The sequence below is a fragment of the Electrona antarctica genome (genome assembly GCF_951216825.1).
Source record: "Electrona antarctica genome assembly, chromosome: 17".
NCBI lineage: Eukaryota > Metazoa > Chordata > Actinopteri > Myctophiformes > Myctophidae > Electrona > Electrona antarctica.
In genome coordinates, this window is record NC_136798.1 from 19,816,148 (window position 1) to 19,830,931 (window position 14,784).

At 43.2% G+C, this 14,784-nt stretch overlaps 1 protein-coding gene across 3 annotated transcripts; it reads left to right on the forward strand.

Moving 5' to 3' along the window:
• Nucleotides 1-332: 332 nt before the first annotated feature.
• On the forward strand, nucleotides 333-5,415 carry LOC306940670 (small ribosomal subunit protein eS7-like). Of its 3 annotated transcripts, none has more exons than XM_079525785.1 (7): nucleotides 333-399; nucleotides 1,985-2,074; nucleotides 2,170-2,241; nucleotides 2,853-2,996; nucleotides 3,471-3,535; nucleotides 4,649-4,799; nucleotides 5,237-5,415. In XM_079525785.1, exons 2-7 carry the CDS (start codon nucleotides 2,000-2,002, stop codon nucleotides 5,312-5,314), a joined length of 585 nt encoding a protein of 194 aa, XP_079381911.1. In that variant the 5' UTR covers nucleotides 333-399; nucleotides 1,985-1,999; the 3' UTR covers nucleotides 5,315-5,415. The 3 variants fall into 3 exon arrangements, with proteins under 3 accessions (XP_079381911.1, XP_079381913.1, XP_079381912.1); XM_079525787.1 differs by lacking the exon at nucleotides 333-399 and adding an exon at nucleotides 567-621; XM_079525786.1 differs by lacking the exon at nucleotides 333-399 and adding an exon at nucleotides 657-1,770.
• The last annotated feature ends 9,369 nt before the right edge of the window (nucleotides 5,416-14,784 follow it).

The window sequence follows — 14,784 nt, forward strand, 5'->3', positions numbered from 1 at the left end:
CTTCCTTTCCCCCCACTCTGTATGTATAGGCTACAGTGTTTTATTTTTTTCCTGTAATGATATTGTTTTTTGGTTATTGATGATATTGAATGTGGTTGTTATTCCTCATGTCTATGAATTGATAGAGCCTAAATGGAAACAAGACAGCAATGACGTTTTTTTTGCTATCCCTTTTGCATTACCGGTAAGTATTTGACTGCACCTTTAAACTATTCAATCAAACTAACTAGTGTTAGACTATAAACAAAAAAATAATAACTTGCCATAGTACCCTCGCCTGTAGAGGGCAGCCTTACACTAAAGTCTTTCTTCTTCTTTACACTAAAGTTTACACCTGCCGAAAACATCTATGGCGTCAGATCTCGCGAGAGTGCTTCCTCTTCTTTGATTCTGACTGAGGTTAGTGAGAACGATTCACTCTGACACTTTTTAACATTAAACATGGAATTAAAACACATTTGTTCCCAATTTTCCGCATGATATCGCTTCATGGACATCTGATGCTTTAGATTGAGTGGTTTGTAGCTATGGATGGCAATTGTATAAGTCATAATGTTGAGGTTAATGTCTGTGGTGTAAAAGTGGGCAAGTGGCTCCTCTGTTAGTCCAGTAGGCCTACAGGTGTGTTTGTACAGCATTGGCTTTTACATTGACTGTCAAACTGTTAGCCAAGCCCAGCTGTTAGCATACCATGTTCGCTTTGTGTAGCTAAATTAACTTTATTTGTTCCGTTAATAATGTTTCCACTTTGCTGTCTGTCAGTCTGGTCCGGGTTGGTTGGAAATAAGTGCTGGAGTCATGTGGAGTTGAATGATCAGAATTCAGAACCCTTCATTTAGCTAATGTTTCCCAGAGCCTATAGCGTCACAGCTAGCTGGCACCCAGCATGTCAGGCAGGATGATGGTTTAATTATCAGTGTTTTCTGCAATAGCCTACTTATTTGGGTCAATTTTGTCCTAGTTAGATGTGTGTAGGTAGGATCAATTTGGGTCCATTGGCAGTGGCTGGCAACAAGCATGTCAGGCAGAGGCTGCAGAGATGCTTTTTACACAGGACTAAACAGGTTTACACTGCAAACTCCTTACTGTAGGGTTCCATTTTGCATATAGTTAATTCCCCATAAGAATCAATTTGTACCACTGTCAGAGTTACAGCCCCATAAGGGTCCATTTGGTTCCAGTAGCCAGTTGCGCCTTTGACTGGCTTGACTTAAAAAGCCATTTAAGCTATAACTAGGCTTAGTTTGAACTTGGTGTGAGGTGGTTCAACTGGCTTCTGTCCTGTTGTACAATAATTGTAAGAGTTATGTGTCCATTGTAAGACTCCATTGGGAACTTCTTGACTATCGATCACATGCTTGGGTTTGCAACAGGTTTACAATGAGTTTAAGATGCTAGTGGCTATATGACCTGGAGCAGGCTGGTCAGTGCTGGTTATCCAATTGACTTTGATTTTCATACATGGAGATGTTAGACATATCTTACTCATTTATTCAATATTCTCCATATTTGGCCCGGGCTGACCTAGAGCTCCATAGATGGAGACATTTAGTGCTGACATCAGATCAATATAGAAAACCCATATATGGACATAAACGATTGGCATCGTCATCGTGACACGCATCCTGTGGAACCCTATATATATCACGACAACATTACAGATGTTGTTCGTGAAAATATTTATTACGCTTCCAGAATATTTGGCTTTACAACCCAGATATTGTGCCAGAGATTTAGACATCCCGGTTAAGTTCTCATCACACTACTACGGTGGGTCCTAACTCAAACAACTAGTCCTAATCGAACAGTATTTTATACTGTATAATCCTACATCTTCCATGCAGGACACAAACTGTTCTCTGCCATACACCTGCTGAGTGAAGTAGAACAGTTATCGATTATGTGAAGGGCACATTTGTGGAATTTATAGATATCATAATGTAGACTTATAACTAAACTGTGAGTGTTTATTCTTTTTACACAGACATACCAAGATATCATGTTCAGTACCAGCGCCAAAATTGTGAAGCCGAATGGCGAAAAGCCAGATGAGTTTGAATCTGGGATCTCCCAGGTAAGAAGTGATTGAGTGGTGAAAGCTATGTTAAAGTCTATATGATGTATTGTACCCGTTTGATATTGAACTGGATTGTGTCCAATGTCTCACAGGCTCTCCTCGAGTTGGAGATGAACTCGGATCTGAAAGCTCAGCTCAGAGAACTGAACATCACAGCTGCAAAGGTACAAGTATTTGAGTTGTATTCTTTAGGTTAAAACATTGTTTATTTCTTAAAGGTTGTTTTACTTTAGCACAGCCACCACCGTTTTGCTTTTCAGCACTTTTATGAACATTGTTTGACTTTTAACACCCCTGGTGCTGCAAAGACACAAATCAGTTGTGTCACAGGTGTGCTTGATGTGAATTGAACAGTGTGTTTACATACAGTATATGTTCAATGTGGACATCCTGTGAGGTTACTCTCTCACATGGCTCTGTCCTTGTGGCCTATGGGAGCGTAGCATTCGTGCTGTGACGTATAGTCCCGTTCCACAACGTTGTACAACAAGCTCTGTCCCTGGGCTCTCGGGCTGGTAAGGACGGGCGTCCTGTATATTCCTACATCTTCCCAGAGTCCTTTGGGCCAGGGGAGCTAAACCATGCAGGGCACAAACCTGTTGAAGTTTCTGTGGATTTTATGTTGTAGTGTCAGTAAAAAGCACAATACTGTGTGAACTGCCTAGATTTAGCAAATATGCTTAATTGCTTCTTGCATTTTAATATTTTTATGTATTATTGTGATTAGTATTACAGTTGAACGGTTTGTCTAATTTGTTTTCTCTTTTTTCTTAAGGAAATTGATGTTGGTGGGGCTTATAAAGCAATCATCATCTTCGTTCCTGTTCCTCAGCTGAAGGCTTTCCAGAAGATTCAGGTTCGACTGGTGAGAGAACTGGAGAAGAAGTTCAGCGGAAAGCATGTCGTCTTCATCGCACAGGTAAGGTTTTCATAACGCACGTTAACGTGGCCAGAGCTAAGCTTGTAGAAGAATTTTGTTGTAAATGTGATCAGAAAGTTCACTTGTGCTTTTATGTGCATTCAACATGGACATCCTGTGAGGTTATTCTCCCACATGGCTCTGTCCTTGTGGCGTATGGGAGTGTAGCGTTCATGCTGTGACGTACAGTTCCGTTCCACGATCTTGGACCGCAAGCTCTGTCCCCGGCTCTCTGGCCGGTGAGGACAGGCTGTATATATTCCTAAAACTTCCCATAGTCCTTTGGGCCTTTACTGGGGAGCTAAAACATGCAGGGAACAAATTTACATAATGGATTGATGTATTCTTGGACTGTGAGCTGATCATTCTTGTATTTTTATGTTGATGATGCTGTTCTGTGGTTGGGTCAACTGAAAGATGTTTAATCTCTGCAGAATCCCTTGGTTAATTAACATGTATATTCTGTCCTTACAGAGGAGAATCCTGTCCAAACCCACCAGGAAAAGTCGCACACAGAATAAGCAGAAGCGCCCCAGGAGGTGAGTTAGAGTTCTGTGTCAGAACATGTTATGTTCGAGCTGTGACAGGGCCTGGCTGTCCCTCCGGGCATGTACATTTCACACAAAAGCCAACAATCTCAGCTGAAATAATTCGGGTCAAAACGGTAACTTAATTTGCATTCACACCTCTACTTCGGTAGACTCGATGCGAATGGGCGGAGAAGTTGCATCATTTTTGTCCCAGCAGGGACCTTTTTATCAATGTGTTCAATTCATAAACTAAATCAAGTGCGATTGGAAGCGAAGCGAAACCCCCGTTTTTTGGCGAGTAGAATGCGGTTCTTTGATGCGCCTTAGGATTCGAATGAGGCTTCACACCTACCAAACGAAGCACACTTTCTGACGATGTGCAGAATTCGTTTTAATCGCAGTAAAGCTTTCTGGTGTGAATATGACCTTAATCACAGATTCAGAATCCACACATACTTTAAAAATCAGAAATGGGGCAGCCAGTGGCTCAGGTCAGATTCGATCCCTGGCTCCTAGCCTCCTCCTGGCTGCATGTCTTGTTGGAGTCATTTAGCAAGACTCTGAACCCCCAACGGCTTTATGAGCAGGTTGGTGCCTTGCATTGTATAGCAGAAATTACTTTGTAACAATTCATAACGCTAACGTTTTTGCTAAACTATTAATATTTTCCACTGCTGGTAATAATGTCTTATTTTGACTATTCAACATGTCCTCCCCAGTCTTTTGGGCCATTACTGCGGAGTTAAACCATGCAGGGGACATTATTAAGTGAAATGTGAACTATCAGTTTGTGTTGTGTTAAACGGCACATTTCAAATACAGCCAACAAACCTGAGACTGAGTTATACTTGACGTTTAAATATATTATGTAATTATGTACTTGTGGACTGTCTTAATGTTCAACACTGTTAAATGGTAGATAGAAAACGGCAGTACTAGAGGTCCTGGTAGGAGATAAAACCAGCAGTACTACAGGTCCTGGTAGGAGAAAAAACCAGCAGTACTAGTGGTCCTGGTAGGAGATAAAACCAGCAGTACTAGAGGTCCTGGTAGGAGATAAAACCAGCAGTACTAGAGGTGCAGTAGATGATGTCTAACATGGTGTTTGTCTTTTTTGCCCAGCCGTACACTGACGGCCGTGCATGACGCCATCCTGGAAGACCTGGTGTTTCCCAGTGAGATTGTGGGCAAGAGGATCAGGGTTAAAATCGACGGCAGTCGCCTCATCAAGATCCACCTGGACAAGGCTCAACAGAACAATGTAGAACACAAAGTGAGTAAAGGGAGGGGATGGAAGTCCTGGAGAAGTCTTAATTTAGAAATCCTTAAAACGTTTAAATGCAAGTTTCTGTTTCCTAGTCCTTACGTTACATCTAGTACCGGTATTTAACAGTGAATTTTCCATTCATCCTTTTTATTTTTTTATCAACAGTGAAAAGTAAAGTATTACTGTTGGCTGTGGCACACCGCTATAATTGACCTGCCGTTCATTCGATCAGCTGCACATGTATTGTTTTTACATCAGTGTCAGGTCAGCCGTATGCAGCCTGCCATGATGTTTTTATCTGCTGTATATTTTTACCTGAAAGCTGAAACCAAATTCTGTCTAGGTTTTCATCCCCCTTTTATGTAGAATGTTATAAAAACCTTGAGTCATTGCAGTGAATGATTGAAGTCAACAACATGTCCTGTGTGTTTTTTTTCTGTTAGGTTGAGACCTTCACTGGTGTCTACAAAAAGCTCACAGGCAAAGATGTCGTCTTCAAATTCGAGGAATGTGATCTGTAAAGATTCAATTCGATTGAACCGTCTTTGTTTTGTGTTTTTTGTCAAATATTTCAGTTGTGGAAAAAGATTACAAAATAAAATTGTTTAATTGTTTACTGTCATTGTTGTTTTTTTAATGCGTTTTTGTTTGAATACAGATGTTTTCTGTTGCAAATATAAATATTTCAGTTGATGTGAAGAAAGTAGGGTTTGAACCCTCAGATATTGTGAGACAGCTGGGTAAAGCAAATTATATGAATCTTTCAATCTTCTAATGCTAAGATAATGCTTATAGGGTTAACCTATAATATGTATGGTTGGAGAGTTTGTGACCATACCAAGTGACGCTCAGTTCTTTTCTCGTGTCTCGATTCTTCAGGTGGAAGCTGCATAGTTGGGTATTAGGCCAGGGTTGCCTTAGATTAGAATACTTGGTATTTGGAATTGATCAACATCACAATCACTTAGGGCTTAGGCCCTCTAGACTTAACATTGAGTGATGACTGCAGTTTCTTCCTGCAGTGAAATGTCCTTTTAAATTTGTTTTCCTCCGTGACATACTCTCTTAGGGGGGAAATTTACGTACCGTGATATGCCATAAGATACTAAAAATGATCAGTGTAATGCAGAGGTGCCGTGGATGAAAAAGTTATCCTTTTTTATTTCAATTGTTCTGTACGTATGGAACCAAATGTACCCTTGCAGTTCCGCTTGTACACTTTAGTTACAGACAAGGGTCTGTTTGAACCCATGGTGGTCCCTGGACTAGATGTGGAAGTAGTACTTAAGACTAAAAGTAACATTATGTTGAGTTAAGTTTACAGAAGGACCTGCAGTATTAACAAATGAACAGCAGGTGGAGCCTGAGTGTTTTACAGGGGAAATGATTGGAAATGGGTAAAGTAATGTTACATTTTTTTTAAGTGGTGCAACCACTTCCTTAAGTGACTGTGTGGGTGGCTGGCTGGCTGGGTGCGTCTGAGCACGAAAACGTAACACACAAACACACGCACATATTAACTATATATATGGTGATTCCGGGTGTGCCAGTATAGTACAGTACAGTAGAGGGACCCCCACACGGTAACTGTCATTTCTCAACCGTTTCTGACGCGGGGCGGCTCGCCGGAATCGGGCCGGCACCCTGGGTGCGTTCCTGTGGAACTCCCCCCCCCCCCCCCACGGAGTTGCACCACTTACTTCACACGGGTGTGATTTCTTTTAGTGGTGCAGCCACTCCATTGCCCAGCAATGTGTGTCCCTGGCTGGCTGGGTCCCTGGGTCTGTCCGAGCACGGAAATAGCATCTTTTCCACCACCAAGTGTCAATGTTGTGCAACACACACACACACACACACACACACGTACGTACAGTACAGCTGGCACCACTCAGTTCAGACGAGTCTGATTTTGGTAGTTATATGGCGGTTGGGATGTGTGCTCATGCTCATGCTCATGCTCAATGGGGAAAGATGGGAAGCCATTTCAATTCAGAAGTATGTTTACTGTTGCTCATGGGTCAAATATTTGGCTGCACCTGTGTGATTCTAGCTGTGTGAATGAATTAATATATCACTGAATGAATATCACCCATATCACTGATAAATCCACCTCAACTACATAGTATATAGTTGCAGCCCTAAACCAATCAGATGCATGCACCAGAACTGAACATTCCAGTATCACATGCATCAGTTAAAGTAATGCAGGTAATCCACCCATATTCAACCTTATGATCTTCAAATAATTGGTCCTCTCCTCCTCACTAATGCTCATTTTAAGATGGCACTTTTTCTGTCTACTCACTCTGAAAGTATATACCTGAAAGTTGTGTGGAAATAATAAAATGTCCCTTCATTCTGTGTAGCCTAAGAACTGGAGGTTTAGAACTTGGGGTCATGTGATCAGTGACATCACGAAGGTGTACTCTTTGGCTTGCGTACACGCCTGGACTGGCCACTTAACGTACAAGACATATGTCCGGTGGGCCGACCCGTAGTGGGTGGGCCAAGTTGTCTGTTTCAGTGTAGTTGTCTGTTGGTTGTGTATCATTTATGTTGTTCTGTAAAAGTGGTGGTATATTAATTAAGGGCTTATGTATTTCAAGTACTAGAGCGGTGCCCGTTGGAGCCTCTACAGCGGTGCCCGTTGGAACCTCTACAGCGGTGCCCGTTCGGCACTGGCCTACTTGGAACCTACTTTTATGCCCATATATGGAGTTATTGTCAGGCATGCCCAAATATGGAGTCTATGCTGACGTCAGAATGATGTCAGAACAGGCCAGCTCCATATATGGACATATATGGACTGGGCAGGGGACTGTCGAGAGCACGGGGAGAGGGACTTTTTGGATTACAGACATACTGTACAGACGTACAGAGACTTGAGTTTTAGATTTGTATGTGCCTCGACCCAAAAAGTCGGTAGAATATAGGCTATCTGTGCGCTGGTTGTGGTGGGCCAAATTCCACGAAAATGTCAGGGCCGAATTTTTGTCTCAGTCCAGCCCTGCCTGCGTGGCTGCATACAAGACAGACATTCTAGGGACGAGGCAGTAAGCAATGGGCAGGGGCCCCGGTGCCCATGGATCCATGCCTGAACTCTGCCTCGTCTCTGTGCACACAGGATGACTGACACACCCATTATGCTGTCCCCTCCCACCCCTGTACCTCTGGTAGTAGCCTAGTACTGTGGTTCCCAAACTGCATGGGGGTCAGGAGTCAGGACATATTATTTTGGGGTGTCCCCAGATGATTAGCTTAATGTGCAACATTGTTTTCTCACTCAACAGTTAACAAACCTACAAACAGTACAAAACAAGTGTATAGGCCCTCTATTTGGTTCCATTTGTACACTCTCAGGTCGCTATTTTGAACATCAAACTTACTGCCAGGTCATATGTCTTAATTTAAGACGTGGAGGCCTGACCAATGCCATTTTGCTATTATGGGTGCAGTAAAACGGTGTGTAAAAACGGCCCTGAATAGTCATGGTTGTGTTTTGGGCATCACCTGAGTCACCTCCATCAACCCAATCAGTGTGGCGGGTTCCCATTCCCTTTAAAAGTCGTCTGTGGTGGCGTTATGCGCAAAGCTAAGGGCCAGTGGTCATAGCATGAAGTAGCCTACTTTAGACTAGGGGTGCAGGGGTCTCCGCGCACTGGCACCAAACCCCTGATGTAGGACTAGTAGCATGCCAAAGTTTGTGCTATTTCCATTGAGAATGCATTGGGCGTTTAAGTTAAATAACTCCGAAACTACAAATCATTTTAAAGTAAAAAGTTCCAGCATGTGTCTCCACAGTAAGCAATTATAAAAAGTGTGAATGGAGTTTCTAGGTGAAAGTGCTTTTTTGATGTGCCAATATCTGCCATTGAGCCCCATTGTGAATTTCTCAAATTTGAAAGCACTATATTTCTAAAACTATGAAACATTTGTCCACCGTAAGATGAACCTAAATAGGTTTGAATGGGGTTTCTAGGTGTAAGTATGTAGGACTAGTAGCATGCCAAAGTTTGTGCTATTGCCATTGAGAATGCATTGGGCGTTTAAGTTAAATACGAAACTGCCTGTCATAATTTCTCCCTATTCCAAAGCCCCCCCAGGTACATTATATATTTAAACTATTTTCAGCAATGGTACACTTGTTTTTTCAGTGGGTAGATCTTGTTGAGCTGGTCATTTTGAAAGTAGATCTCATGTCATAAATGTGTGGGCACCCCTGGTATAGGGTATGCACACATTTGTAAAGTTATAATGACCTTCAAGACATTTTTAATAACGAATGGGCCAAATATTGTGTGAAAGAGGCAAACATTGTGGCCGATTACAAGCTCACAACACCTCGCAGTGTGTGTGAGGCGTTGTGAGCTGTAGTTTGGTTATTTTTACTGTATTTATCTGTGGAACCGAGTCAAAGTAAATGTAATGCTCACTATAGCGGTTATGTGCGGGAACGCCTACTGAGTGGCAAAATCTATTTTCTGGCCTGGACATCCCATACATCCAAACAGAAAAGTCCTATCTGATTGCATTAAACAACGTTAAACTCACTTTAAGCATGTGCATATACCCTCTATTCCAAGTGCTTGTCAGTTCAAATATGATTATATTATTTTGGAGGGTCATGGCCTGAAAAGTGTGGGAACCCTTAGTACACCCTCCCTCCTAGCCCCTTAATGTTGTCTTACACCCTATGCCCAGCCCCTCATCTTCCCTTATTACACCATTCTCATCCTTGAGGGTGCGGAGACCCTCAAGGGTCCTTAAGGGGGTTCCAGGGAGTCCCTGGCTAAATTATTGACAAGTTATAGGAACCAAACAGACACTTTGTCTGGGTTTGTAACCCAGAGGGTGTGAAATGTAAGGCCTAAGTCGGGTGGCCTAATTTATATCAAACTGGTCCTTGAAATTAAAAAGGTTGAGAATCACCACGCCACCCTATACTTACCTCAAATCTCCATTCTGCTCGCACCCTGTCCATTGTCCAACCTCGCCCATATCTGTCCAGCCCGCCACCCTGTCCCTCTCTCACCTTAGCCAACCCCACCCCCACCCCACGACAGACCCCTCCAACCCTCAACCCCCTCCTGTCATATTCGCCCCAGTGCCCACTTGGCCAGCCGGTGTCTGTCTGCATCTGTCACGCATGGACTGCACTCATGGCAGTGATACGTGTTCACACAAATACACACACACACACACACACACACACACACACACACACACACACACACACACACACACACACACACACACACACACACAATATGCTGTCCCTCCTAATTAGTAGAGGCACACCATAGTCCTGATGATTGTGGATCCAATCAAATTATAAAGTGTTAACAGTTAAAATACAGAAAGTCAGTAGGCCTATTGTGACTTTCCTTTCTTTTTTAATATATTTTATTTTTTGTCTATTTGTCATGCTTTATTTCCCTTTCTCTTTCACAATGATTTAATAGGCATACTGGTCCTCATAATATAACATGATTTATATGTTACAATTCAGGCTGCAATGCTGTTTTATTACGATTTATATAGAGTGAGAGATAGAGAGAGAGAGAGAGAGAGAGAGAGTTCAATCAGATTACAGCTGGTTTATACTTTGTGGCTATATCAAAATTAGTAATTAGACGCTCGACTCGATCGAGCGGTCAGTTCACACAAGTTTGTTCAGTGACTTCAGTCAGTCAGAGATGCAGCACAGTAGAGCAGACTGCAGACCCATGCAGCGGTGCTTAGGCAGCACATATGAGACATGTTCTTTCGTTTCATCATTTTCTCCAAAAACATCCGAAATGTACGTACGACGGAGTTAGACAGACTAGAGAGTTGTCAGTTGACCATTGCGGATACGACACTACAAGGAAGAAAACGTGAAAGAAAGTAGGCCTATATCTGTCCCAGCCTTACTCATCTGCAAAAAGAGAAATAGACCAATGAGTAATGAAGGTGAGAAATGGTTTACTTTTTTAGGCTGGTTTTGATTCATATAGACATTTGTCATGTATACTTGATGTAGGTCGAAGGTCGTAAAAACACGACTAGTCGTGTGAAAAGGTACACAAGTGTGTAAGGCAATGATCATTATTTGCGCTCCAATCATGCCCCAAACACAGCCTACAGGATGCTTATTAAAATGATTAATGTATTGGTAACACCTGTTTTTACTATTGCAGAGGACAGGTCTACGAATCTGCCAGATCTATTTGAGTGTATTATGTATAGAGCACCTGCTGTCATTACCATTATGGCAAGAGGCTATTATGTTTATTCAATATATATTATTTTGCCAGTTGCCACACAGTAAAATCTTCAGTGCTAATTTAACTCTGAAAGTTTGGAAATGTATTGGACACCACGTCCATTACATTTCCAAACTTTCAGAGTTACATTTCCCTGAGTGTGATACTGTGAACGACAGTCGAGTAAACAGAGCAGAGGCCAGTGGTGGAATAAGTGCTCACATTTGTTACAAGTGAAAGTCTGGAATTCCAAATGTACTTGAGTAAAAGTACTAAAGTGTTGGCACCTAAATATACTTAGGCCTACCAAAAGTAAAAGTAGGCCTAGTCATTGTGCAGAATTCATCTAACCTCCCTTTAATTTGAATGGTGTGCTCATTCTTGATAGTGCAGTCAGTGGTTTTCAAAACTGGGTCTGCGGACCCCCAGGGTTGCTTGAGGGTGTTCCAGGGGGTCCCCAGCTAATAGGGGTCTGTGGCCTAATGCATATTAGTTTCTTTTCTGTGTTTACTGAAGAGCTGGAGAGACAGGAAGACCCCTGTTACTGAACAAACACTATAGCAATGATTACTATCACAACATAGTGCTATTTAAAGATGGGTGAAGTGTGATCTACATAGGTATTGCGCTTCTTGCCTTTCCTGGCTTTGCCCTGAGTTGGCGCCAGCCTCATCCTTCTCTCCTTTGTCTGTGACTCGTGGTGACATGTGCACCGCCACTCCGACTCGCCACGTTACTAACCCTCTCCCAAACCCTAACCGCAAGCGGAAGCCACGTAGTCGGAATGGCGGTGTGTCGGAATGCCACTTGGTTCCCGACTCCCCGGTCCCCCGTAGAGGATCACATTTCTGATGTGGTCCGTCCATGTGAAACCAGCTTGTCAGTGCCATTCGTAGCATTCTTGTGTAGACTCCATCCAGTGCCCTTTCCTGTTGTGCTGTGAGGGTCCATGCATGTCTCGGCCCCATACAGCAGTACTGACTCCACTGTGAGGGTCCATGTCTCGGCCCCATACAGCAGTACTGACTCCACTGTGAGGGTCCATGTCTCTGCCCCATAAAGCAGTACTGACTCCACTGTGAGGGTCCATGTCTCGGCCCCATACAGCAGTACTGACTCCACTGTGAGGGTCCATGTCTCGGCCCCATAAAGCAGTACTGATTCCACTGTGAGGGTCCATGTCTCAGTCCCATACAGCAGTACTGACTCCACTGTGAGGGTCCATGTCTCAGTCCCATACAGCAGTACTGACTCCACTGTGAGGGTCCATGTCTCAGTCCCGTACAGCAGTACTGACTCCACTGTAGCTACAAACAGCCGCCTCTCGAGGTCTCCTACCATGTCTGATTTCCACAATCTCCTCATCCCATGCAAGGCATCCCAGGAAAGTGCCCTCCAGACCTTGGTCCTGCTCTGTTAAACCTTAATCAAACAGAGTAGCAGCCAAGTCTATGGACATTCTAATGTTTGTTTAGAGCACTTTAAACAAACATAGAGTACAATGTTGGTTTAAAGAAGTAAGGCACCTCTCACTTCAGACGAGTGATTTTTGAGGGCCGCTAGCCCCTCCAATGCAATGCATGGCTTTCATAGGCCAACCAAGTCCATGGACTTTTAATGTTTGTCAAGAGCCAAATTATTAATTTCCCATCCCAGCCAAAGACTATGGACTTTAATTTTGTTTGTTTAGGGTAAATTATGATGTAATCTGTGCCAGCCAAGTCTATGGACTTTAATGAATGTTTAGGGTAACTCTAGTAATAAATGTATTTAATTAAAAATGTGGACATGAAAACAATACATGGCCCCCAAAATCTGGGCACCCCTCACTTCACACAAGTGTGATTTTCCCTCCTATATTTAGCTTTTAGTGTATGTTCACAAACTTTGTCCTACACAAACAATAAATTCCCATTGACAATGAATGGAGAATTTTACGTCATAGTGTCTGAGAAAATCGGCATAGTGTCTATTTTTGAGGGGCGCTAGCCCCTCATATATACAGGTTTAATGTTTGTCTTTAGTTCAATGTTTGTTTTAAAAACGCCATTGACAATGAAGGGAAATTTTACGTCATAATGTGCCTCATTACGTCATATTGTCTCTTTATTGTTAACGGCGTTTAACTTACAATCATCTCAACCGGCCCGCATGTTTGACATCACTTGCCCCCTCATGTCTCATGTTTGCCATTGACAATGAAAGGAGAAATTAGGTCATATGTCCCTCAAATATGAAGTTTGTGGCAACACAAACATTAAATGCCATTGACAATGAAGGGAAAATATGTCATATGTACAGTAGACAAGCAAATTGGCTAACCAATCACATAAATTCAGTTGTTCATGAGATGATGTATGATGATGTATAATGATAAGAGCACCCCTCACTTCACACGGGTGGGATTTTGTTGTACTTTACTCACAATACCTACTCTTTCATACTTTCACAATTATGAACTTAATAAAGTAATTTAAACTTTAGAATGTTGACTGTAGGTGTATTAGTTTGTGAGTTTAGCCAGGGAGTAGGGACACAACCCTCTAGTTATGACAAAACTGTCATTGGGCTCCTATGACGTAACTGCTCAAAACCATACAGTATATAAGACACAGAGACAGAGAGATACATCATAGACAAGACTGAGTACCCTGTCAGTTCTTTGAAGTCCTTTCTGGCAAGCAACAGAGAAGCGTGGGTGCAGCATCTGGGGGACACAAAGACGCAACAGCGAACATGGAGGACTCTCTCACCGACTATGGTGGTTCGATAGGGCAAAACATGGATGCTGTGGAGCTAGGCGATATGGAAGAGAACGCAAGGGAGCAACAGGGGACGACGCAGCAGGAAAGGAAGGTGAAGGTTCCTCGTAGAATCATCCATTTTGTCAGCGGGGAGACGATGGAGGAGTACAGCACAGATGAGGAGGAGGAGGAGGACTTGGAGCAGCCCGAGATCAAAGCGCCCCCGCCAAAGAACGTGGGCCCCTACGTCTGGTTCCACCTCTCCAAGGCCGCCTATTCCACCCTCTCTGCTTGCGACTACCTGGGAGAGAAGTTTGCCGACCTCCTCGGCATATCGTCGGCCAAGTATCAGTATGCCATCGATCAACATGACAGGCAGAAGAAGGAGGAGGAGGAGAGGAAGAAGAAGAAGGAAGGCCAGTTGCCAGAGGAGTCGGAACGATATGTCATCGACCAATTGCGGTCCGAGGAGTATTGGGAGGAGCGAATCACTATCCCGGATGTGTCGGATGGCCCCGCTGCCCATGGTGATTTGACCTGTGATATTGCGAGTGAAGAACAGCTCCCGCCTGTCACCTTTGGGAGCCCTGCCACTGTCACGACAACCTAAAGCACTGGTTCTCAACGTCGGATCTGGCGGCCACCAGCGGTCCAACTGGACCTTTACGGATCCGTAAGATCCCGTAAACGTACACTGTAGAATTCACAGTCTTAACGTACAAATTTGGTTCCATTTGTACACTCAGGGTCCATCCTGGTGGTTGCCAGACCCACATGTTGAGCACCAAGTGACCTATAAAAGCACTAAAAAGAATACATCATTCAGACTTATGGATTCGGTGTCAAATCACTACCACGTGGGATCTCCTGCGTGTTGCTGTATGCATTTGTATACAGAAAGGGGGCACAAAAGAATGATGTGTAAAGAATACCAGAGGGGATGTTTTTTTGTTGTTGCTGTGGAGTGAGGGAGGGAATTAATTCATTATTAACACTTTATTA